Here is a 26,708-nt window from a genome sequence, read left to right as displayed (position 1 = left end):
TTTGAATCATACTGAGACATTTATTTATGCGTGTATGTTTTTTTCCATTTAGACTGAATGCAAATACAGCAAATACACACCACCAAGCACTAGGGGGATGTAGAGCAAAAGGCAGTGGAGACTTGGAGGTGGAGGCTTTACAGCAGAGCAGTTTGATGGTCTTCACAGAGGGAAAAAAACCTCACATCCGTGATCCATACTGTGCTGGTTTTCTAAAGTTAATGGGGCCAAAAACGTTCGTCATCTCATTGAGGACCAACATTTCATATTCAGAGAGACTCCTTTTCTCGCTGCCTTCAAAGTCATATTCTTTACAAGACAGTAATTCGCTTTCGAGACAGCTCCTCTTCACCTTGGGTGGAGAGGAGAGGTCGTTCCTCCATCTGCCTCGTGGTGATTAAGAGCACTTTCAGGCGCGCACTGATAATTGCTCCCGCGGCTCTTAACATAAGGCACCCATTCGTGTGACATTTCTATTGCACCGCTGTCCTTCGGGTTCTACTTACTGCCTCGTCCCTCACATAAAAACACATCTCTGCTCCTGTCAGTTTCTACAAAGTGTACAGGCTAATACACAGAAGTACAGATATTTATATATAAATACAGGTCCTCCATCCTCCAACTCGCCACCTCATTACACAGCTTTTTTCCCGATGCCTACATTTGTTTCTTTTCCATCAGTAGTGTGTCCAAACCTACAGCAAAGACAGGCTTTTCCCCCCAGCAGGTTACAGTACATGTGCTGCAAATCATTGCAAGCAAGTGCCTTCTCAACAGTCCAGTGTCATATGACCAGGTAAAATAAAACAGCAAAACAGAATATACAAATCATCAGTTTTCTCCTGTTTTCCACAGACACCACCAACAGCAGGTCAACAGGTTCAAATCAGGGCAAAGGGAGGATTAGATGAAGAGGGCAACAAAGCCATGGTCACAAGTGTTGGAAAGATTCCTTCGAATGTCATTTTACAACTCCGTGTTGTTGGTTTTGGTTACGCTTTGATACACATGACAGTTCACAGTTTTCTCCCTTTAGAGGACACAGAATAAGAAGAATGTCTGCTTATTGCAAATCTCACAAGCAGTGCGCGTCACTGCTTCAGGTAACAGTAGCACGAAAAGTTAATAGTGACAGCGGGGACACAGGCTAACACGGGTCGGGCTCCGTTAGAGGGATTTGTATGTTTGATAGCTGATGCATAGTATAGTATTAAAGGTCACCCAGAATCGACGGATATACAATATGAGACAACCAGCACACTGTGTGGGTGGAGGCCACTTAACGCATGACATACTATACGCTTTGTCTGTGATGCGAAACAGGGAGGAGCTCACTTTGACCACTCCTATAAATACAAACTCATAAACCACAACTTCAAAAGGTTAACCTGAAAACAAAACAAAAAAATGAGAGAGAAAAAGTACCCTTGTTAATCTTGTGTCTTGAACTCTTCAGGCTGTGTCTGCAAACGTGCACAATCCAAGAATCAGTCACTATTTAAAGAGCTGCTATGATCAGTGGTTTTACATAACAAGCTAATCAAAAGAAAAAACTGACTCTGTAGTTTCCTTAGCATGTTAGCCCCTTTCAGCTCACTGTTTTGGTTCACTCTTACAGCTTTTTACAGCATGGTTTACGCTGCTTTTAATAAAACCTCGCGCTGCTACCGTCTAAACATGAGCCTGCAGGTAGGTTAGCAAAGTTAGCAAAGTGAAGAATTTTACAGCAAAACAAAATCCCTGAAGAAAAAAGAAAAAATAAACAAATCATACCAGCACTATAAGAGTGCCGACAGCGATTAAGGAATGGAATTGAATTATTAGCTTGGTAGAAAAAGAGCTACAAATAAATGCTAATTCTTGCTAATCTGGCTGTTTGCTTAAATGCTAACAAGTTCATTATCACAGATGTCTAAACGTGAAACTAGACAGATAAGACTGTCGTCATGTCGCCATATCATAATTATCTTGATAGCAATATTATCTCAATAAGTAAAAAAAAGTTTTTGACAATTTAATGATGGTAGCAATAATGCTAGTGTTTAAATTTTACCATAGCTGTTAAGTCAGAGTAGTGATTTTTTTGCAAAAAAGAAAGTCAAAGTACAAAGTACAGAGATGACAAAAGTCTAACTATAACTGTACAAATACACAAAAAAAGAGCAATTACATGAATATTTATGCTGTTATAATATGTGCATCGCTAACGCTATTAATATTTTTTCAATATCCCAGCTACCGCTTATGCACAGTTATTACGATACTGCTAACGTAACAATTTTGTAGTTTGGGCTTGTTATGCTCTTTAAACGTGGCCAACATTAGTACATCACAGCTGGTGGCTGTGATGTCAACATTGACATTTTGCAGCCCAACTTTACAATCTTGAAAACCGGCTCTTAGTTTGGAGCCAGTTGATTACAGCTCTGTCAGGGAGAATTTACAGCATGTTCACACATAAAGGCTGAAATGTCCAAAAACACAAGAGTGTCAAACAAACTCTGTTTCCCAATGGAAGTCAGTAAAGCAAGTAAGGAAAAAGAAGTAAATATATATAACAAATAGAATATTATTTATATTTAAAATTTCCTCTGAAAACCCTAAAACTGTGACCAGCATCTCTTTGTGTTGGTGGTGAGCCGACAGCAAAACAATAACAGTGAAGCTGGACGAGGACAGTGATGCTTGTGTGTTGAAGACTGGGACCAGTTCCAGCTGTCCTCTGAACAGTTAGTACAGTCTGTCCACCACTCATTGGCCTCATGTATTTTACACTTTCTCAACGGTCCTCATTCCCACTTCTCCAGGCTTCCAAAGGCGGACATATTCATGTGTGTATTTTTGTTTTGTTTTCATTCCCCCTGCTATTTTTAATTGAATCATGCAGATTATAATCTTCTGATATTATACATATTTCATAAACAAGCAAACACTGAACATAAATTAGATCCTCTATAGATAAAAATGTAAAAAGCTAATAAGACAGCAGTTGATTATACTGAAGGTGGCATGGCTAGGAGATGGCCAACAAGCAAAAAAGGCTGGCTCTTGCCACTTGGCACCTCCCCATCCCTACCCATGCTACCAGCATTGTCCCCATACTTTCTCCCACCCCTCCTTTTCTCTAATAATAACAGCAGCACGGGGTAGACGTGTGACCCTTAAACACAAACTGTGAGAGGTGACACCTCACTGGTTCAAATGAGCCAAAACATGTTACATTAAATAATATGGAAGAAATGTGTGAAATCTTCCAATCGAAGATTTTTCCTCTTTCCACTAGAGGGTGGAGGGCTGGGATCGGCCGGGACGGGATGGGAGGCCGGGTCAGATCAGAGGCCAGTCACAGTTGGTACGTCTAAAGGGAAAGGAGTGGAGGTCTACTGCTTCTTGGAACGCAGTCTGTTGTCGTGTTGGTGTGTACACAGTGGGGTAGAAAGTCCTCTTATCGGGTTGGTGGCATACTGCAGGGCGGGGCCGGAGACACACAGCTGGAGGATCCTCTCCTGTCCCCCGTCTCAGGAGCCACCATGTTCAATCAGGACTGCAACCACATGACAACACATACATAAAAAGATGTTTCGTGCTCGTGAGCATGTATAAATCTGTTTTTCTTCTCTTTCTTCTCATTTTTTTGTGCCATGTGTAGTCACTCTACATTAATACACTAATTTTGCATCTTTGTAGGATTCGTCTCTCCTTTTTGTTCATTTAAGATGTCTTTATAATGGTTTTGTATCTCACTACATCCCACAGAGAGCTGAGCCCTTTTTCCACGGAGAACATTTTACAAACTGACTTTTTTGGTTCCAGAACAGCTGATCAGTGTTACTTCAATCAGCTCTGAGTTCAATCACCCTCAGTCCATGTGAGTAGAGAAAGAACACCATTATCAATGGCGCTGCAATACCAGGATTCACCATAGCATTTATTAAGTATTTTTATCCAGTCATGGCAGAAATAATCTATGAGTTTGACAGAAAATAATCTACTTTAGTGTTCCCCAGTATAACCATTTACAACTTCATCTAATATCAGCCTTCACTGATAGATGATGCCTCCCATCTCTATAGCACAGCCATAAATACCAAGAGTTAAATAATAGTATCAAATTCAACAACAACAACAAAAAAAAAAACAGGACAGGCAATATTTTAGTATAGTTTTCGTAGGATGGGCCATTTTCCATAAGGAATACAGATCATGTTGGGACCGAATAACCCACTATGAAGAGATCCAAACAGACCCAGACAGGATGAACTGGCAAATAACAGCCCAACTGGATGTGGAGCTGATCTGGTTTGAATCTCTAATCCTTATCTGTTTTAGGACTCAGTACTCTGACCTGTTTGCTGAGCCAGAAAAGCTGAGATTCCATCATCCCAGGGTTAACATACTCAGAGGTGATAACAGTGATTCCTGGAAGAGGCTGGAGGTACATTTTCATCTCATTTTAGCTATTTTGCTTTCTTTTTGTATCTATTCTAGTTCCATTTGTTTGATAATGTTCTGCATCTTTTGTAGGCATCGGGTTTATTACACTTTTCTTCTCAATTAATATTTATTGTATAGGTAGATGTTTTGTATCTGTATGTAATATCTTTCTTTCTGTTGGTTGACATTTTGCATCCCTATGTTACTCATGGTTATTATGCACGTCATTTAGCAGTCAATTTATGTCTTTGTATATCTTTTTGTGCATATTTTGCATCCCTTTGTAGTACTTTTGCATTTTTTGGTAGATTTTTCTGCAACAGTAGAAGAGCTTTGTCGTCGCCCTGTCTCATTATAGCCATTTTCACTCTTCATATCACTTTATGTGTCTTTCTGTCATATTTGCATCTTACATTTCTAACTTCCTGCCTCCGTTTGTAGTGTTTTGGCGTCTCTTTTTAGTTATTTTAACAGTGCTTTGAATTTTATTCTCTATAGTAATTTGGAACAGTTTTGCATCATTTTGTTTTCAGTTCTCCTTTGTAATGTGTGTGCATCTTTGGCAAGTCTAAACCACTTTGTATCTTCTTGGTCTTTCTTTTTAGTTGCATTATTATGTAGGTACTTGGCATTTCTTTAAGGTAATTTTTCATCCTTCTATAGTCCCGTTACATCTTTACACTAATTTTTTAATATATAGTTATTGTCATTTGGCATCCATCTGTAATCATCTGTTATCTCCTTTGCAGTTATTTTGTATCTCATTTTGATGTCTAGTTGCTTTATTTCTCTCGGCAGTCATTTCCCAACTGTTTATAATTGTTTTGCATTTCTTTGGATTAGCTTTGCACCTTAGTGGCCCTCTGTACTTGTTCTGTGTTTTGTAATCATTTGGTTGACTTTCCAACAAAAAACCTTGAGTCTAAGCATAGGCTCTGCGCCTGTCAAGTGCTTGAAGTAATCCTTAAAAAGTACAGAGTTCTTGTAACAAGAGATATTTACCTCTGCTTTCTGTTGTAGCTCCTCAGTGGGCGACTCTGTTTCCCTGATAACCACTGCTTTTGTTACCAGCATGTCAGGATGCTGCTGCTTTGCCTCTTGGATTGCCATGGCAAGTGCCTGGGGACATAAAAACCATCAACGCGTGTGTCGTAACCCTCTCATCCGAACATTGCTTTGCGAGGGTTTCTGTGAACAGTGTCTCTCACCTGATGTTGGTCCACATCATCATCTCCTGTGATTATAATCCTCTTCTCGATCCTGGTCTCTGAGTAGCCTCCTTTCACAGTCTGTTGAATAAAGAAAGAATGAAATTTAATGACACACAAGAAAAAGCAGCAGTGTGTTGTTATTGTAGTCTATTTTATCCATGTCCTCCTTCCAAAAACCTCTCTCCAATTTACACAGATCCATTCAGTTTATTTAGTGTGAGACTTTTTTAACTGTTAAGTGATATGAAACTGGCGTCCTGTAAAACTAAACGTGTCTTTATGCACTAAAAGTCTTGATAACGTGGAAACACACTGAATTATGTTGTCTAACAGTAATTCAGTTCTAATAGAGCTGCAGGGAATAATGATTTGTATTATTAGTATTCATGTAAAGCCTATCAGAGTCGATCACCTTATCAAAATATATTGTTAACATATTAATTACAGTTTCCTGTTATTAATTAAGAAGTTAAGAAGTTAGGAAAATAAAATATATTTGATCTTCCACTCCAATGCATCTATAAGGATGGGTAACACAGACAAAGATGTGATGGCGCTGACCTAATGCTTCGGCCATCAAACTGTAACCATAGGAACTCATGAAATGTTACCTTGGTAACTTGTGTCGTGGTTGCTGAGGTAACGTTCTCAGCAGTGATGGTCAGTGGGGACACAACAGACTCTCTCCCCTGGGTGCTGGCTTTTACCTGCAGCACAGTCATTAGAGAGCAGTTATACACAAATAGATGGAGCCAACGGCAAAAACATGCTCGGACACAACGTGTACCACTCTGCCAGCCTTGGGGGGTCTCGGCCTCGTGGGATCTAAATCAAAGATCTGAAATCTGTTAACCGTTATCAGAGTTTTTGTGCACCAGATGCCCTGGTCAACAAAACTCTCTTTATCAGCTGTTGGTAATAATACAAGCCACTGACAATGCTGATGTGTGCAGCAACAATTTGCTTTCTCTGCGTTATAAAAAAAAACAAAATTCACTAACAGCTGTTCTGGTAATGATTTCCCATAGAAGTACATTCTTTGTAGCTTTGCGCCTAATAAACCAGTGAGTCTCATCATAGTTGAATGACAGTTGGCAACAGCAGTCCTTGTTCTGCTCTGCAACGCCGCTGCACCTGCTGCAGGTACTCCAGCAATTAGATTTCCAGAGCAGAAGTTAAAGTTAAGAAAGGTAAGAAAGCACGAGATGGGATGTGTCAGTGGTAACCGATTAGCAACAACTGAACTTTCAAAATAAGAGCCAGAAAATTCGTCACTAGTACACTGATCACATTTTTCACGCCAATGAACAAAAAGATTGCACAATATACTTGCATGGCTTGAAATATATCTGTGTATGTGTCACATACTGTCTGTCTCTCTTCATTTACACCTAATACAGAACTTAGCCATCTTTGAAATGTCTGTTTAAACAATTTAGCATAAAGCTTAAATGTAATAATCATAACGTTCGTTTCATGCTGTTTGGTCATACAGCCTTGAGTAGTTGTTTTAGTACTTGGCCACATATTTAAAACATCAAGCAAAACTCTAAGTCCAGCATTTTCAGGACTTTGACTTGGACAGAAATATAATGAGCATCAAAAAAAAAACAGCTATCACTGCTGGTAGAACGTAAATGTTGGAATCAACAGACTATGTTACCAAAAAACACGTGAAGATATCTGAATGTGGTCCTGCAAACAGCTGCCTCGTGCAACATTATTCATTTCTACAGTCGTTCAGCAGGATATGAAAGTTCAATGCAAGAAGAGAGGAAATCAGTGGACAAATCGCTAGGGTTTCTCACTGTGGACAGACTCACACGCACACACACACACACACACACACACACACACACACTGTCCCTTTGCTCCTCATCAAAGATACTTACAGGAGAGCCATTTTCTTTGACGGCAGCAGGAGCCTCCTGTGGGCTGACGACTCCATAGTTCTGAAAAAGAGGAAATGGCCCTTATTAACAGTCTTTAATGAGCTTTTTAAATACAATCTGTGATCGCACAAAGAAGCATTAGTGCATATTTAAAATAGAATAGTGTGGTTTTGTTCTCTGCTAATTCTAGTGGATTTAACATTGCACTTTGAGGAGTTTGATTTTACTTCCTTTTTCATAGAGTTTACATTTCAATTTTTCACATTTACATTTTGAACATGAAATTCAGATTTTTCTGATTATCAGTTTGATGTCTCGCATGGGTGCAACTTATTTTGGTTGTTTTTAATCACATCATGAGTCTTTTCAAAAAAGTCATGTAAAACACATTCGTACAAAGGTCTGGAGTACTCTTGCTGCAAAGACATCTTAATGAAGCATCCAGGATGCTTCATTAAGATGTTTTGAGACCCTACTGCCAGTCGAACAACAAAAAGAGACAACAAAGTCTTGGCTAAAAAGTATCTTTTTAGTATATAATAGAGCAGTTGTGGGCGACTCCAGGCCTCGAGGGCCGGTGTCCTGCAGGTTTTAGATCTCACCCTGGGTCAACACACCTGAATCACATGATTAGTTCATTATGAGGCCTCTGGAGAACCTCAAGACATGTTGATGAGGTCTTTAGCCATTTAAATCAGCTGTGTTGGTACAAGGACACATCTAAAACCTGCAGGACACCGGCCCTCGAGGCCTGGAGTTGCCCACCCCTGGTATAGAGACAACATATATATGATGAAATGAGGCCGTTCACACAGCGAACATTCTGACACACTACAGCAGGAACATAATGGTCATATTCAAAAACCAGAATTAAGGCTGCTCCTCAGTTAATGCCAGGGCTGGACTTCCACCACAGACATTTTGGCATGTCAAACAGGACAAGCGGCTATAAACAACATAATGAGCACCGTCGCTGAGCTGCTTCATGGTGTAACTGCTGTTTGGACAATTTATTCTAATTTGTTTCACCTGTTTTTCCTGTCGAGTCAAAAAGACCTGCTGTTAATGCTGCCTTACTGTCTTTATTTATTTATGTCATTAGATACAGTGAAAGCGATCTAAAGCAAATCACACGTGTCTGCTGGTGAAGTTCTGCTGTTTATCTCTGTGACGCACTACACTGACTCGTTAAAAAGTCTCACTTTAAAGAAAGTGACGAGGACTGATTTACTGCTCCATCAAATCCAAGTCAACATGTTTTACCTTTAACCAACAGTGTTTGTGCTGACAGCATCCATTTCATCATGGATATATAAGGTAATATATAGAAATAAGAACACCAACCCCTGTACACCCCTGTATTCAAACAGTACATATGGATACAGTAAAGGTAATATAAAAATAGATTTAAGTACAGCATTGTGCTCAGAAACAAGTATTGCTTTGGCATTTTAGCAAGAATAACTATTTTGTGCAGGACTTTTGTATAAAAGGTGAAGTTTTTCACTCTTCTATGCAAAATCAGATATTTGAGGGATTTTATTAAATGTATTAAATGTACAACGGTTCAATGGGACTTCAAAGTGAGCTTTATACGAGCCTTCATTCTTCATTCGAGGGCATCTCTTGGTAGAATTGCTAGTGTGTTCAAGATTATTGTCTCACTGAAAGGTCTCGTTCCTTTTTAAGGTCAGCTCAGGTAAATTACAATGTCTTCCAGCAGACATGAATCAGCTAGCAGCTAAATGCTAGCTGCCCAGTCCTTGATGTCACCAAAGTGACGATATTTTCCATCACCATATTTGGATGGCATGAGAAGCAAGTGGTTAAATAAAAACTGAAATTTGATTCATTTATCTAGCAGATTGTTCAAAAAGAACAGCAAACACATTTTTCCCGGGAACCTCCCAGTCGCGTCGAATAATTCTTTGTGCTGCAGAAAGTGCTAGAAACATTCCTCAGAGATTTACATGACAGCATCATCCAGTAGCTGCATGTCCTTGATTTCCTGTTCCACCACATCGCAAAGGTGTTCCATGGGATTGAGATCATGTGACTGTGGAGGCCATTTGAGTACAACAGACTCATGATGAAGTCATGTTGGTGTGCATGGTGCACTATCCTGCTGAAATGCAGCCATCAGAAGATGTGGACATGGCCAGCAAAAATACTCCAGTAGCCATCACACCACCACCAGTAACTATTCATACCAGGCAGGTTATATCCATGCTTTCGTGTGGTTTACACTCAATTATGACCCTGCCATGCAAATGTTGCAGACCTGCAGACCAGCAACACTCTTTTAGTGTCCAGTTTTACTGAGCCTTTGGAAAATGTAGTTTCCTGTTCTTAGCCGATTAGAGTGGCGCTTGGTGTGATTTTCTGCTGCTGTAGCCCATCTTCTTCAAGGTTTGATGTGTTGTGCATTCAGAGACACTCTTCTGCATACCTTGCTTTGAAGGATTTTGTGTAGAGAACTGCCGTTTATTGGATAGTTACTCTCTTTTGGACCTTTCCCTGTAAACCCAAAGGATGGTGGTGCAGGAAAATCTAAGCAGATCAATAGTTTCTGAAATACTCAACAACCATGCCACATTCAGAGTCACTTAAATTACTAGACAGTCAAGATGCTAACCTTGTCATATTTGTAGTTGCTGCTACGTGATTGGCTGATTATTTTTTATTATTATGCATCAGCAAGCAGTGGAAGAGGTGTACCTATTAAAGTGTGAGTGTATATACACCCTGTTTGTAACAGCAGACTCATAAACCAAGAGTTTACTCAGAAAACAGTCTCCTCTTTGGTGTAATTTACTGGAATGGAAATATAACCCACCAGCAGGAGTTTTTTTTTTACGCTTAAATAATTCATTTATATATATTTTAAATCTTTTTATATCCCTAATGAGACTCATGGGCACCCACAATTAACCAATTTCTCTAGATTTTGTCATTATGGCACTTCAGTAGCAGAGAGAATGTCAGATTAGATAAGCTTAGTCACATCAAGGTTTAATAATTGGTACTAAACTGGAATGTGAGATTTACTTTTTGATGGTGTCCTAACTATAGCTTTATATCCAAAGTTTTGCATTTGACTGATTTGTTTTTATTCTTTTAAAATTGTTTTTGTGTGTCATTCATTTCCATTATTGTTCTGCTTTAAAGAGGCTGCTGGTGTATTTTCATGACTATACGTGATGAATTGTTTGTGAAAGCAAAATAAATTGTCCTACAGTGTGCTGTAGGTGCTTTGCAGACAGCTGGAACGGAGCAGCTGCTGAGCCTTTGTGCTTTTGTTTAGAACCCAAGCTCAACAGACAAAGCATGTCTCCCTCTGCTGGCTGTGCAGTGTCACTGCTGAGGATCTGTGTCTGCCCAAGAATGACGTCAGTTTGCCTGAGACGTATACATGCACACTCTGTACTGTGGCTTTCTCTGACATCTTTGAAAATGTGACTCAACGCTGATGTGGCACTTCAAAGGCACCCTCTCTACATCATCGCCTGAGTTCATCCACACTATTAGCTGAATGGCAAAAGAGCCCAGCAATGATTACATTTTAATAAGGCTCCAGTGGGACAGCCAGCCGGCACTCAAATCTCTGCCTCCGGAGATGAATGGGATTCGCACCTGCTTTCATCATCCTCATTAATACACTGTCAATACTTTAATCACTTCATAATGATGCTATTATTCCATCCGTGTCTGGGGAATATGGCCATCATGTCACTGCAGCTCAAAGAAGACGCTTCTTCCTCTAATCAAGCTCTGTACAAATAAGAAATTCTTAATCGCGAGTCACTTTGATGGCGACTGTTGGAGCTGATCGTCATTTCCTCTTTCTGCCAGTCCCGTAGCCCTAATTCTTTAGCACTCACCTATAAGTATTTAAAGTACTCATCATATTCAACTCAACATTTCCTAAATAAGTTAAAAAAAAGTAAATACTTTGTCAATTTGGGAAAAAGGACCTTCATCTTGTTGATGAGTTAGAGGAATAGATAGCAAGCCAAGCTCAGTCTAGAGCTTTCAGGCACATCCAAAGCGCAGTATCTAACATGTTGTAAGTTAAAGCTGTGCAAATAAATACGTGTAAAGCCAACAGCACCTTCCATGCTGACTGGCATGGAGGTTCTTGTAAAAAAAACAAACCCTAAAATTGTACATTTTGAAGCAAAGATTTTTACACTTTAGAGGTGCAGGTCGGTGGATTATGCTGCTTTGTACAGAGTCAGGACTAACCATGAGCTAACAGTCTATTGGCTGTGGCTTTGGTGTTGTTTTAGGCCAAAGTCACACTGGCATAGTGACTGGCTGGTGATCAATCACAGGGCGCTAGAAATAAGTAAACAGTTGCTGAAATTCACTGTTTAATCGACTTCTGAAGCCCAGTCACATACACCTAGTGGCTCTCAGTGAACCCCAGTAACTTTTATAAAATGAACACCATGTTGTAATAAATAAGGCTTGAAACATTAAACTTACAGGTAGGTTTTCCTGTATACTTACATACACACACAGCATTGTAACACCCATAGAAAATTACCAGTACAAGTTCTTACTAAGAGGTATAAGAAATTTAACGGTATTGGGTGCAGTTTGCTGAACTCAAAAAGACTTCAATGTTGACAGATAATCTGGTCCACAAAGAGCGCACAATAATCAAGAATACAAATTTTGATCAAATTGTTTGATCATGTTTAGGTTTTTTAGAATTATACATGACACCTCACACAGACTATAGTGCTGTTGTTTCTACTGCTTTTGCGTTCGGTTTACCTGTGGAGAGACATTAACGATGTTGGCGTGGGCTTCTGATCCATTTGTGTGCGTCTCCGTCTTGCTGTCAGCTCTTTTCAGCTTGTGGGCCACGCTCACCGCGTTGGGGTCTTTCTTTGCCACAGGAGGCTGCATCAAACACAAACAGGACAATACAGTTAAAGAGCAGCAAGTGATTTGCTCACAGCAAGTCGCCTGAAGACTTCAGGCCCATTCTTGTAAGCAGCATATTAAACAAAAGAAAGCAACCGAGCGATGTTAACTTACAGGAACAAACTGTGAAATGCATTTTTATTAGTCTGGATGACAATGTGCAAGAGGTGCAATAAATTCAAAGAAACACCAACAAAAATAAAATGGGTGAATTACAATTAATACATAAGAATGAGTAGAACAAAAACGGAACACAATAAGGAATCAACAAAATTTAAGGAACACATCATGGTCCAAAAATAAATAAAAAATACAGCAGGGGGCTACTGAAGTCCAGCCAGGCAGGGTGAAGCCAGTGGGTGATGATGGCGATGAATACGTATAAATGCGTTCATCTGTCTACCTCATGATGCATTCCCTCCTCAGGAAGCCTCTCCTCTATGGGAGACTTGTCCCAGGAGCCCATTAGACGGGCAGAGTAGAACCTGGAGGTCTCCTCAAAGTCCTCCCGGCCCACCTCTGGCTGTCGCTCCCTCTCTCCCAGTTCGGGCACACCCTTAGAAAAGTCCTCGAGGCCCGAGTGGAGGTCAGTGATGACAGTGAAGTCGACCTCGGCCTCCAGGCTGGACGTGGAGCTGACCGTCATGCTGGAACACTTGCGTTCGATGCCCAGGTGGGTTTCCTTCATGCATGCCACGGTGTCTCGTTCCTGCTCCTCCTCCGAGGCTATGCTCGGCTGAGGCCTCCTCTCCCCAAACTCCTTCTGGTGCAGGTACAGACACAGGATCAAAACTCTGGCATCGCACAGCTACAGTGTTTTGAATGGAGATGGCAAGAAATGGGAATCATCGATGTTATGGAAGCAACTTGCTACTCAAGCTAGCCATTATCCATTAGTTTGCAAATTCCTGTTGAAGACCCTGAGAGGAACATTTTTTTTGCCGTTGCATCCTTGACGTTTTGACAGTGAATGTGATGAGGGCTGGATCTAACTCCAAAAAAACCAACCCGGCTTCAGACATAGTGGTGTGCATATTCCATCTAGCTACAACTACCTTGCTACCTAATAAACTAGCTACAATATGTTTCCTTAAACAGCTAGCTTACTAACAATAGCAATGCAACAGCTAGTCTTCTGCTAATTTAAACACACGACTTTTCTTGTATCCAAAGCTCTGACAGTCCACTTACAGACTCACTCTCGTTTTGGTAAAAGTAGCAACTTGAACATCACCTACATTGATAACAGGTAGTAAAAGCTGCAGTCAGGTATAAGACATGCATCGAGGGAGGAAAAGAGAAAAATGGACAGAGCATATGAAGGGTGGGTTCAAATACAAATGAATAACCTTGAAGTCAGCAAATGGCTCTTCATATATAGCAGGAGTAGAGACAGGCTCCTGCAGAGGGAAGCAGAGGAAAGAGCAGAGAGAGGATCTCAGGGTTAGCACAAGCTGGAGTGGAGTGTGGACTGACTGACACAGCAGTGATTGACTGGGGTCTGAAGATATGAGCCCAGTGGGGTTCTGTGCACAAAATATTGCAGCGTAAACCTAAACTGGGATCCTGAAGGGTCCAAATGTAAATACAAAACACAAACACACTAGTAAGTTTGTGCTATTAACTCAAACCCAAGTTTAGGTGAGAAATTCAGCCAGACCCAATTCAAGCCCGCTGGTTCTGACCAGTCAGATCCAGTCAGGTTCAGAATGGATACCAGCACAAATTTCAAGGACTGCTCTACAGTGACAAAAGCAAACAGCAGTAGAAGTTTAGAGGACAGAAAAGCAACCACGATATCTACAGCCATTTGTTGTAGTTAGCAGAGGCAGGGCAAGAAAATCATGCACTTTGTATAACGAGCAGGTTTCTGGTAGTAAGAGCAGCCACTCATCCACTAACTGAGAAAGTGTTGCAATGGTTCACCGTGAATTTAAACACAAATACAGTCAAATGATGTTGTTACATTTCTGATTAAAAAAATTTAAAAAAAGGTGCCGTGATGCATTTCAAAACCTGTCAAAATGACTGGGAGAGTGGGTCCACGTGTTTGGAGGAGCACCTTAATATTTTCCCAGCCCCCCCTCTCCCACTTCAATCAGATCTTAATGTGATTGTCACTCGCCAGTGAGGTCTGTTCGCACACTGAGAGCTACGCAACACCTCTCTCCTCATGCCTGTTTAATCCAATATATGCAAGAGCTTGACTCAGATGAAAAGGTGGGGAATGATGAAAGCTGTCACCTCTATTCACTCCAAATTCCTTTCATTCCGGTGCCAAACACGTGCAAGCTCCCAATGATACCAACAGTGAAATGAAAGCAGCAAATCTGACTGTGTCAGGCACTGAGCTGTGGTGTCTGTCTGCTTGCTGCCTGCTGGGCTTTCACAGTTGGAGGAACTGGTGTGTTTAGAACACCGCTGGGCTTTCAATCCAGGTGAGGGTAAATGGAAATAATGCAACGCATGATTTCTGATTTATTACCACCCATGTGACGGATCCAGCGACAGTTTGTAAATTCTGAGTAGTTTTTTTAAGGGTTATCAGTTTGATGTGGTTCCTCAATCTTTTGCGCACAAACCAATTCTATACTCCATTTATCTCTAATTTTGGAAGATATTAGCTCTCTAACAAAGTAATGGATGACAGTACACCCCCACCCTCTCCTTTCACAAATGAGTGATTTAATTTCTAAAGTTCATATGCAATAAATCGCTTATTTTGTATTTCCAGCTTGGAAATGACATGGAGATGAGGATAAATCATCGGAGCGGCGGTAATATGTGAGTCTGCTGCCCTCTGACAGAGAACAATGTGAGCTGGGAGGAAATTTCAGGTTCAGCAGCTGAAAAAGATGAACCAAAACACCGAAACATGACTTTTGTTTTGCGTGTGTGTGTGTGTGTTTAAACTTTCACAGCCAGTGTTGAGCTGTACAGATTTGCCAGACAGTGTGGTGCATGTCAAAAGGCAATGGGAGGGGGGGATAAACTGGACTGCCTTATGGGAAAATGTCCACACTTTTTGACTGCCACAAGACAGAGCAGAGGTACGGCTCCGCCTGCTCTTCATGCAGGCACGAACAAGGCAAGATGGATGAGTGTTTCAAGTCATTGAAAACGTAGAAAAAAGAATAATGGCGTGCTCATGCTGAAGTCTGTCTGAAGCTCATGCTTTGTTTCCAATGACTGAATAGCAGATGCCAAGAGGAGTTACCGAGTGTCTCTTTTTGGCCGCGTCCAGGCTCGGCTCCCTGCTGGCGTTTCTGCTGTTCCGGAGTATTAGCACGGACTCTCTCGCCTTCTGTGTTTTCACCGGCGGCGCTGGAGGGGCCATTTTGGGAAGCCCTGAAACCTTTGAGCTGAACGACTGGCTCTCCGCGAACACTCTACCACACTGAAAGCTATCGTCTGGATGCTCGATTTTAGCAACGCCCTCCAGATCTGACGCGAACGCTGGATGAAAGTTGGAACCGTCGGTCCAGCTGAGGTCTGAGGATCCCTCCGGAGAGCCAACCGACCACCGGTATTCTCTTCTGATCCCCCGTCTTGGATCGTCCTGTCCCGTACGGTCCCTTTCGTCCTTGGACGTGACGCTCTTCGAACGCTCCGGCTTGAGAGGAACAATCCTGGTTATTTCCGACTGGTAGCTGCTGCCTGACAGTCGGTGGAGAGACGTCCTCTGACCTCTGTCGCCCAAGAAACCCTCAACATCCTCTCCTCCAGAGCTACTGACCTTTCGTTCATGTGTCCTGACCTGTCGTAGTTTAACCTCTGCTAACTCTTTGTTGTCAATGAAGCCTTTCCCTCGCATCTTCAGCACACACTCTCCTTTAGACCCTGAGAATGAGCTATCATGCTCTATTTTTCCAGGTCCATTCACTGAGCCTAAATCGACATCTGCTGTCCCAACAAGGCTCACTTTTTTCTTTACCTGCTCTGCTCCTTGGGTGGAGACCTCCCTGCTTTCTCCAACTAATTTACCCTCTTGTTTGCCATCTTTATAGACCCTGACCGGCTGATCCTTTTCTAAACCCTGATCATCTTTCATCGTTGCCACTGGGGGCGACTCGCAATGATTTCCTCTCTTCGTTGCTGTTTCTGAGTTGTTGTCTGAGTCCGAGCCCTCGTTTTCGTCTTCGGTGGAATCGCTTCCTCCTTTCCTGTAGACGAGCTCTGTGGGCATTCCCAGGTTTAAGCTCTGGGGTCTCCTCTTTTTCCTCGGTTTAGAAGCCATGCGCTCCTTCATGTGCTGCAAGCCCGGGGCTGCATCGCTGTTCGCCTCAGGGTCTGAGGCTCGAGCTGGTTTGCTTTGAGATTTGTCTTGAAACGAGTCGGCATTCTCAGATAATTGGATCACAAAACGTCGAGGCTCAGAGCATACATCTGCCTCTCTGGACGATTTTGTTGATGGAAACTCATCAATATGGCTTTTCATTTCTTTTCTGTCATACCCTGCTACCTCCTTATGCATCATCTTGCTAACGTCTATCTCTTTTTCCAGACCCTTTTTCTCCCATGAGGAATCAGGTGTGAGAGATTTGTTCTTTTCTTCTGCCTTCCAGTCATGGTCTTGTTGATAAGGTTCTTGTTTTTCAATCAATACCCACTCCTCAGAGCCCTACATGTTGGTATAGATTAAACACAGTTAGACAAGCACAGCTACTGCAAACAATCAAATCTAGACAAGGACTTCAATCCAAGAAAAGGGCCCAAAATGTGCATATTGAAGTTATAGTGAACATTGGTATTACCTATTCAATATGCATTTCTTTAAAACGGTAAACAAATCACCACCCGAGCACCATGGGCAGACCTTTGTGCTGAATCGGGTCAGCCGGTCTTGACATTTATTTAACCCAAAAACAGTCATTGAAATTGCGCTGAGTTTAATTTGATTTAGTCTAAATTTAGTCCAAAATGGATCTCCCATTGGGATCACATGTAACCCTGATAGACTCACATCAGACACTGCAAAAACTTGTTGAAAAGATGTAAAGTAATAACAATAATATTCATTTAAAAAGACAAACTTATCAGATGTTGCAACAAATTGTCTTTCAGGCTGTTGAAAAGCCTCATCTTTTGATATACTCCCACTAAATCTACAAAACATCACATTTATTAGCTGAACAAACGAGTTTAGTCGTTTTTTTTATGTTTAACAACTAATTCTGGGCAAATGTAGACTTTTTTCAAAGGAGTAAAAAAATGGCTGACTGAGGGACTTTGGAGGAATTTAACATAAACAAGGCCGTTTTTAGAAGTGTGGCAATAATTAAAAATAAAACTTTATGAAACACAAAACTCTAGTGAGTGTAGCATAAAACACCCGCACCATAGCTTGGATACAATAACTTCTAAAGGCTCAGTGCCTTTGCTAAGTCTAAGTCAGACTAGGATAGTTGAATAGGGCAAACAAAGTATCCTCACTGCTTTATATTGCCAGTGAGTCATTACAGACTCTAACAACTCACCATGATAGCATTAGTACTCCACAAAATATAAGCCCTTCTTTCCTTTTTGAGTGCCACTAGTCAGAGCAGGTGATTGTTACCAGGGCAACATCAGTAAGAGGCTCGAGTCCGACAGGGGGTCGTTTTTTGTGGCTGTAAATGACTCGGTCTTTATTTTTCTGAAACAGTCAAACTTACAATAGACTAATCTGTGAGTAAAATGAAGACACGTCTAACTCTACAGACCAGTCTAATGTTTCTTTGTGGACTGCCCCTCAGTCCTGCTCTATGTTTTAGGGCACAATGTTTAGGCACTATTACAGTCCAGACAGTATAAAGGACAGATGTAGCAACCGTGATGTTGGTTGGCAAAGTCCAGTTAGGAAGAATGGGGCAGAGCTGACTAAGAATCCGCATGCTCGTTGCCTGTTGACTTGGGATTGACAGCTCGTTATGCAATGAGCATGCGGTCTCATACTACAGGTACTTTTTTATTTCTAAAGGACCGCAAGTCTTTCTGCAGCTACAACTATCATAATCCAGCAGCCTTCAGATAGAATCCAGCTTTAAGGTGCTCCTGCTTTGGCTTTATGCATATCAATTGTAACAGACATTATTATTGAAAACAAATTTTTTTGTCATACGTCATAGCAAAGTCATCTTTTCAGCAAGTTTTTGCTGGGTGGGGAAAGACAGCAGTACATAATAGGAATTGCACTGCACCATGCCAATGCTACAAACAGTAAACTGCTTAGTGAAAGAGAAAGAGTGAGAGATGTGCAACCTCGGGTGAAGTCACCAGAGTCTTCTGGACGAAACCCTCAACAGACAGGCTGTTAACAGGTTCCTTTCCCATTGCCCGGCCCACCGACTGACCGAGACGAGGCAGAACAGAGGGTTTAAAAGAGAGAAGGAAGAACAGCCGTTAGAGCAACTCTGTGAGACACAACTTCAAGCAAAAGGCAGAAAGAATCAGTGTTAACAGGACACAAGTGAGTTGTTCTAGCAGAAACTTTTTAATGAACTTCAAACTAAAATCATGCAGCTCCATGTACCTGACAGCCACCAAATCCACATAAGCAAATCTGGAGGCATTTGCAATGCAAAAAGATTTTTTTTATTCTGCAACAACATCAAAGAGCTGAGTTTCACTAAATCTCTTGGAAACAGTAAAGAGCAGCAAGACTTTCCCAGCTTTCGAATGTCACTCAAACAGAAACAACCCCGACCTCTGGAATGAAGCACACAGCAGATTACATTTTCTGCCACAGACAACATTTGACATTCTGTGGTTATAATCTGATTGTGGCAGACAGCAGATGAGAGATTGTCTGAAGGCAACTTAGACACCAGCAAACACTATCCTATCTGAAGAGGCCAATCTCATCTTTAAAAGCCCTATTACCACAATACCATCAAAGCTTGAGAGATTTTGTGATCTAGCATAAAGAAAACGATCTAACTGTTAGGCAATCAGGGGAGAAAAAAATGACTGATGATTAGTTCTCGAGTGCCTCGCATTGAGAAAATCTCAAAAACATCTTGGATCTAATCTCATCAAGATGTTTCCTTGTGTGCTACTTGTCAGTCATCTTCAAGCACCTCGGAGATATTTAGAGAATTATCCTGGTATTCCAGAGAAAAGGTAGAAAGCAATTCATTACACGGCTGTCCTAAAATAAACAGGGGATTTGTATGTTTGTTTCCGACTGCCACGATATTGGAGACACCTGTTTGAAATGCCTGCTGGGAAAACAGAATCTATCTTCAACAATCACGCTCAATCACTATGTTTTTTTTAATCATATGACCGTGCAGTATCTCTTTAGGCTAATGAAGCAGTTAAAAACCTGCATAACGAGCACAAGAGCGAGAAGTGGAAAGAGGACACTGGCACACGGGAATATCGATGGCCTTTAATGGAATGTCAAGTTTTAGAGGTCGCTAGATTTGAGATATTGACCATAATGGACCTGAAAGCCCTCCACAGCTCCCCTACCCTCATCCCCCACTCACAGCCTTCTTCTCTGGTGTGCCGGTTGGGGAGGTCGCTGACAGACGCTTCTCGCGGTTCATCAGCTTGCTGTTGGGCTCCCTCAAGGCTCTCTTTAGCTCATTGATGCTGGCCTGGTGCTTCAGCAAGACGTCCTGCGACTTATCCAGAAACTAGAGAAGAGCAGAAGATAACAGTCCATCAGTCTGTCATGAACACCTGAGACTTGTATGGCATGTATGAAAACGTTGTGAGGTAATACTTCATGTACACAGGGAGAGGAGGCCACGTGAACTGCTCGCATTTATGCCAGTTAGAGATTCCGCTAACATTTTGGTCCTTTGTGCTGGTGTTCACTGACATTTAAGATGCTTATTGAAGCTACAGCATGGCTTCAATAAGTTACGACAGAATTAGCTTTCAAAACACGAATGAGCACAACAATCAAGGCACGTACTGCAAAGAGGATGCAAGACAAAATGAATATGAATAATCAATTAATGCCGTTCGCTAATCAAAACTCAGAAAGCTCTCTTTTTGGAAGATTGGACAGCAGCTATTACAGGAAACAAAACAAAACCCATATTCCTTCACCTGCATAAACAGTATTCTGCAGTTCACCTGAAGAAACGGCTGTTCAGAGCAGGAACTTATACTGTTTCTAGTGCAACATCCCCTCTTTGAGCTTTTTAGTTCCACTAACAGTATAACAGGTAAATATTTATCTGAGAAATGCCCCCTACAGATATAACTGCACCAATCATAACATTATAAACTGTAACAGGTGAAGTGGATAACACTTATTATCTTTTAATCGTGTCACCTGTTAATGGGTGGGATATTTTAGGGAGCAAATTAGCATTTTATCCTCAAAGTTGGTGCTTTAGAAGCAAGAAAAACAGGCAAGGGTCAGGATCTGAGCAAGTTTGATGACGTTTAAACTGTGATGGATACACCACTGCGTGAGAGGATGTCTAAACGCAGCTATAGTAGGGTGTTCCTGGCCTACAGAGCTCAGTATTTATCAAAAGTGATGGTGAAACAACAAAGGCGATGGGCGGCTAAGGCTCATCGATGCACGTGGGGTCAAAGGCTGTCAACAGATGAGCTACTATAGCTCATACTGCTGAAAAAGTTCATGCTGGTTCTGATAGGTGTCAGAATACAGCAGCATTTTACAATATGAAGTGTTGTTGATGTTTTCAGTGGATGTTACTGCGCTTAAAGTAGAGCTTTGAATGAAGGACTTGTAATACAACCTAAAAATGGAGAACTTGTACCAGCACGTTCACTTAAGTCGAGCATCTGAGTGCTTTTCCCAGAGAAGAATGCACCGATGCTGCATTACAGGCACTTAAGGACGGGGAGAAGCTCACGTCTATCTCTGAAAGCAGTGCTAGAGATTTGTTGCTGGATGTTTCAAATACCTTTTTAAAATATATAAATAAATCAAATATAAACTGACTGAAAAGATGCGGGCAAACCTCAGTCTATTAAAGGCACACACGACAAGAAGCACAAGAGCCAAAATCCAAGAACCTGTACCTCCTGTTTGTGCCGAGGAGTAGTCTCCTGGTCCAACTGAGAGAGCTGAGTTGGTTGCAGGACAATGGGCGAGCAAGAGAGGGGGTCAAAGGTGAAGAGTGCGGGGTAAGAGAGTGCAGGAACAAGGTCAGATGCAGACACAAGGCGGTAAGTCAGTGAGAGGACAAGCAGGCAGACAGAAAGCAAAGATTTAGCTATCAGATACACATATCATGCAGAGACAGATTCTGAAATGAGAAAATAAAGCCATCCCAGTAAATTTTGAACATTTAATAAAACTATAAGCATTACAGCCATATCTAAATCTTAAGTGAACCTTTACACCTAATTCTGACAATCAGTGTCTTTCAAATGTTTGCTGGGATGCCTAACCGTTCCTTAAAGGCCACTACAGCCTTTGGATCACTTGTTAATGTGGTGCAATGCAGTATAGCTTTTTTTGTTTGTCAGTGATGACGGCCACAGGTACAGAGACAAAACCCAGTGGGAAATATGCAGAGAGGGCGAGGAACAATTAAACAGACACAGTATTTATAATAAAGACAGCATACAGACAGACAGAGACCAAATCACCAGACACCAAATACCTCCTGTTTACTGTCAATTGGTGACCCGGCCTCCTCCTTCTCGCCAGCAGGAGTTTAAAAATAGAAAAAGCATGTTAGTAAACAGAGGCACGGCTCGGGTCTGCATTTGTCAGCATAATGAGAAAGGGTTAAAAACTGTAAAGCCGTTAGCAGGATTTATGAGCAGTGCAGAGTAAGCATGTAAGCCTGAGTGAAAGGAGAAGAGTTAGTGAATGCTAAATCCAGCAAAGCTGCCACAGCGTTATGCCCCTGCTGGATAAACCTCAGCTGGACTCAGACGCTTGCACTGCACCTCTTTACATCATCGCCTCCCTGCACTAAAGCCAGAGTTGTGGGCAAGGTGACTAAAAGTGTGCGTTTAGCCCTTCTGTCATTGGAAACTCATTAAAGCTCCATCGGGAGGTCTTTATTACCATGATCTCTTTTTTTCTGCTTGGAGTCACGTTGCCGTCATGGTCTTTGTCCTGCTCCGCCTCCCGGCCCTGCTCGTGCTCCTTCTCCTCTTCGTCCTGTTCCAAACTTGGCTCCAGCTCTGTTTCCTGCTCGTCCCCGGAGGGGCTGTGCAGACGTCGGTGTTCACTGATGCTGCGGTGAGAAAGGCCGTCGTGGTTCTCGCACATGGCTGATACCGGCCGTGAGAACTCTGTTGGTCAGACAGATGAGAAGCGTTGGATATTCTGGGAAGAACACTTAATTTACTTTCTTCCACAGATGATGAGAAAACGCTGTCTTTGGCTTAACTTAGTTTAGCTTCACATGCTGTTCAAAGGTAAAAACAGTGTGATTTACAACACTACTCTTTGAGCAAAGTGAAGCTAGCTTTTTCTCCCTGAGAAGCCTTCATGCTGCAGCGCTCACCTCCATCCAAGCTCCGGGAAAGCAGATACCTCTTACTGGTCGACCGCTCGAAGTGAGGAGCAGGCCGGTCTATGAGAGCACTGGCCTGCCTGGTTTGAGCCTGCGTCCTTCCGCTGTATCGAAACTTTGAACCCATCACCAAGAATCCCTTAGGAGGAGGCTCAGGAGATACCAGCCTGTGAAACAGACTGTGATAAGCAAGCAATCTGGATCTCTCAAAGGCAAAATACAGAGATATGTGGATTACTAACAGCTGAATAAATTATTTCAAGTCCAACTTAAATAAATGTGCATCATGTTTTCAGCTTCAAATTCACAGATTCAAGCTTCCCATGGATTTAAATGGTTCCATTTATTTGTTCACAGAAAGATTTATTCACACTTTTCATAAACTCCATTGTTGATCCATATTTGTTGATCTATATTTACCTGTTCTTATGAAACCATTACAATACAACAATTGCTGACCAGGCAGAGTTCTACTATTTTCTTTCCTCTCTCCACCCAACTGGCCACAGCAGATGCCTGCCAGAGATGTTCTCCTGTTAAAAAGCAGTTCTTTCTTCCCACAGACACCAAGTGTTTGCTTAACTGTTGAATTTTGGAGGTTTTCCCTTTAATATCTCAGGGCCTTACATTACAATATAAAGTGCCTTGTGGTGACTGTTACTGTAAACTAGCTTGACCTTTAGGGTAAAGCTGACTTCTCCTTTATCAGTCTATAATACGTACATGCAATTGTAACTGCGTGTTATCACATAGAGAGCTGTATCATGCAGTTCATGCATGTGTGACCTCCTCTGTAATGCTAAATCAGTATATAAGTTAAGTTTACTAGCAAAGCCACGGTGACCATGGCAGTAGCCCGAGCGACTGTGCCTAGCGAAGCTGTACACAGGGAAGTGTTCGGTTTGCTTTGATGGCCATCGAACGAAAAACCCTCCAACCATGAGAGCGGATCGATTCTTACCGGAAGAAGGTGTGATGCTCGATGCAGACCTTCCACAGCCTCTTGGCAGCTCTGTGGTTGGGGAGCTTAAAACCAATTGTACTTTCAAACTGTTCATACTAGAGGGGAGAGAAAATATGGAGAGACAGAGAAGGTGAGAGCTGAGAACACCACCAGGTATGTTTAGTCTGTTTTGCTGAAGGGCGCATCAATTTGTTGGACGAACATTTAGAGAGAGTCCTAAAAATCTATAAATATACAACATCTCATATCTGAATGATCACTGGAGCCAATCAATACAAACAGTCCTTGCTTTGTGCTTGCAAAAAACTGCTGGCACCAAACTTATGTCAATATATAAGCTACCTTATTATTTACATATATTCTGCAGACTGGACAGAAGGCAGCAGGTCAGAGGCAGCAAGGATAATATCCAGTGTTCAGAGGCTGGGAGCAAATGAGTGGAAAACTTCATGGCTCTATATTTACACTCTTTATCCCTCTGTTCTGACTGTGGCTGCAGCTGCAGCAGCTCTGTTAAAAGACTTCTTTCTTTGGCTCTATCACAGGCTCACTGTGCAGCTCTGTCACTTGACTGGGTCTCGCCCAGACAGCCTGACACTTTGAGGCTCAGCATGGAGGATAAGCTGCAGCACAATGGCGAGGGCCAAAATAGAGACCCTTATAATAGAGGTATAAGGCTGTGTTTAGTGTGTGTTCAGGCTGGTTATTGTTTCCTTTATGACTCCTTTATATACACATATATATATATATATATATATATATATATATATATACATATTTGTTTCCCATAAAGGAAACAATAACCAGCCTGATTTCAAATATCTTGTATATACATGCTGTATATAAAATATGGGCATAACTTAGGTCATATAAAGTCATAGTCCATAAACTTGGTCATAACTAAGTTTATGGGCTTGATCTCTAGTTGTCAGCATGTAGATTTGAATAATTCTGGTCATCATTAAAGCTGTATGGTAGTACTAGGGTAGCAGCTGCTACCATCTGAGCATGCCATGTCAGCCAGATCACCTCCTCACTCATTAAAACACCAAGATAGTGACACCCAATGGGACTTTACTGACAAATGGGTGCTGCCATTGTGGCCAGGCACGTCCATCTACTAACACCTCAAAAGCTCTTGAATTTAAGTGCTTTATTTCATAAGCTACAGGTGCACAAACGCCCTGTAGTGGCCTTATGGGGCGGGTCAGGCAACCGGTAGAGACTATGGAAATGTACAAAACTATACTTCCAGTCCTTGTGTTACTTAAAGCTAGCACAATGGTGGATGTAGCAAGGAAATTCTTAAAATTGAGGCTCACATCTCCCTTTGGTTATGCACACATTTGTATGAAGATTTATTGTTCTAAGAGTGCACCAAGATCCTAAAAAACAAGAGCCCCATTTCCTTTGATTGTGGTATAAACAGACTAGTTCAGGCATGTCATACTCATACTCATTTTAGATTGTGGGCCAAAGAAGTGAAATTTCCCTTTCTGTTAGTTTAAAGACATTTTTCATTTGAAAAAGCTGCAAAACTTTGGAAAAAGTTTTTCCAAAGCCCTGGAAAGGGCTGGATTGGAGTCTTTCGCCGGGCCAATTCTGGCCCCCAGGCTTTATGTTTGACCCTCCTGGTCCTTAACCATAATGCGTACTTCTCCAGGTCTTATCTTGATGTAGAAGTTGCTCCTCTTGTATGAAATCTTAAGGATCTTTGGCCAGGCAAAGCGGTTGATCCTCAGCCTGTCACGGTAAATCAGCAGGCCATTGGCACAGACACCCAGCATTATTTCAATCCCCTCAGAATCCTGCAGCAAACACAGACAGAAATCATTCAGGAGTGCATTCATGACACCTGAAAATCAAAAAACGCCAGAATAGCCAACCTTAGCATGATGGAGGTCGACTCCGTACATGGACAATTTCTTTGCGTTCTCCAAGAAGTTCATTTCAGCCTCTGCTGGAGTCATCCCCCTGGAATAAGAGCAGAATAATAACAATACTGTAGCAGACTTTCTTAAATAAAAGATCCAGAATGGTGAACAGCGGGAGCAGTATTCGAACATGCTTGATATATTCTCTTCTAAGTTCCTCCCATCAAGTACTTCATTTGGGAGAATGCCAAAAAGCAGTGCCACAGCATCGCTATGTGAATTGAGAAGTATTGTCACACTGGCAAGATTCACACTGTGTACATTTCAGTGACAGACGGCATCTATCAGCAATGTGCACGATGAAGTGTTTTTGATGCAACTGAAAACTCATCAGATGATCACCCGAAGACACTTGTGGATACACAAAGGTCTGATTTAAACAACAGCGTGTCATGTACTTGTAGTTTCGATGGAGCTCCATCACCCTCTCCTCCAGCTCGCGCGTCTGATTGGGAGCAAAGCGGAAATCGCTGACGTAGTCGGTGCCGTGGTCATCCTGGTCGTAGTCTCCCAGCTCGGCCTGAACGGTGTAGGAGCCCAGGAGGGCGTGAGTGACGAACGAGCACGGCAGCCGACCTGACAGCATGTCATCCCTCAGCTGCAGACACAGGTAGTATCTGTCAGATGAGACGAAAAAGGGGAGGAGAGGAAGGAGTGTTGGCAGTCAAACAAGCCCGAGCCAATGCAAGCTCCAACAAGTATTCAGCCTAGTTAATCCATGGCAGTTAGTAGCATTCCAGGGCTAATCCTTCAAAAGAAGAGAGGGATTTGGGCTGCTCTGACACTGGGGCAAATATGCCATGAGAATTGTTACAATGTGTTTATGTAAACATCCATCAGTGGGAATATATAAAAAAGGAAATTATCTGTACTGCTGACATGTGTTAGCG

At 41.9% G+C, this 26,708-nt stretch overlaps 1 protein-coding gene across 3 annotated transcripts in view; it reads right to left on the bottom strand.

The window, feature by feature from the left end:
* The window catches only part of LOC146386461 (band 4.1-like protein 1), a 100,568-nt gene continuing 73,860 nt past the window's right edge, over window positions 1–26,708 (bottom strand). The window contains exons 7-25 of one of the 3 annotated variants that reach the window (XM_084927520.1): window positions 26,217–26,435; window positions 25,771–25,858; window positions 25,540–25,692; window positions 23,882–23,979; window positions 22,912–23,087; window positions 22,467–22,696; window positions 22,054–22,092; window positions 21,467–21,511; window positions 19,945–20,094; window positions 18,713–18,799; window positions 15,690–17,093; window positions 13,822–13,872; window positions 12,876–13,235; window positions 12,320–12,448; window positions 7,538–7,597; window positions 6,257–6,352; window positions 5,643–5,723; window positions 5,437–5,553; window positions 1–3,544 (exon numbers count right to left, since the gene is read on the bottom strand). In XM_084927520.1, coding sequence (XP_084783646.1) covers window positions 3,539–3,544; window positions 5,437–5,553; window positions 5,643–5,723; window positions 6,257–6,352; window positions 7,538–7,597; window positions 12,320–12,448; window positions 12,876–13,235; window positions 13,822–13,872; window positions 15,690–17,093; window positions 18,713–18,799; window positions 19,945–20,094; window positions 21,467–21,511; window positions 22,054–22,092; window positions 22,467–22,696; window positions 22,912–23,087; window positions 23,882–23,979; window positions 25,540–25,692; window positions 25,771–25,858; window positions 26,217–26,435 — 3,589 coding nt within the window. In that variant the 3' untranslated portion in view covers window positions 1–3,538. The remainder of the gene's footprint in view (window positions 3,545–5,436; window positions 5,554–5,642; window positions 5,724–6,256; window positions 6,353–7,537; window positions 7,598–12,319; window positions 12,449–12,875; window positions 13,236–13,821; window positions 13,873–15,689; window positions 17,094–18,712; window positions 18,800–19,944; window positions 20,095–21,466; window positions 21,512–22,053; window positions 22,093–22,466; window positions 22,697–22,911; window positions 23,088–23,881; window positions 23,980–25,539; window positions 25,693–25,770; window positions 25,859–26,216; window positions 26,436–26,708) is intronic. The other 2 variants (XM_084927521.1, XM_084927522.1) reach the window with 2 other exon arrangements.

This window comes from Perissodus microlepis, chromosome 5 (genome assembly GCF_051167445.1).
Source record: "Perissodus microlepis isolate ML-2025 ecotype Zambia chromosome 5, ASM5116744v1, whole genome shotgun sequence".
NCBI classification, from domain to species: domain Eukaryota; kingdom Metazoa; phylum Chordata; class Actinopteri; order Cichliformes; family Cichlidae; genus Perissodus; species Perissodus microlepis.
The sequence above is the reverse complement of the archived record's forward strand: the minus strand, read 5'-3'. Positions and strand labels throughout refer to the sequence as shown.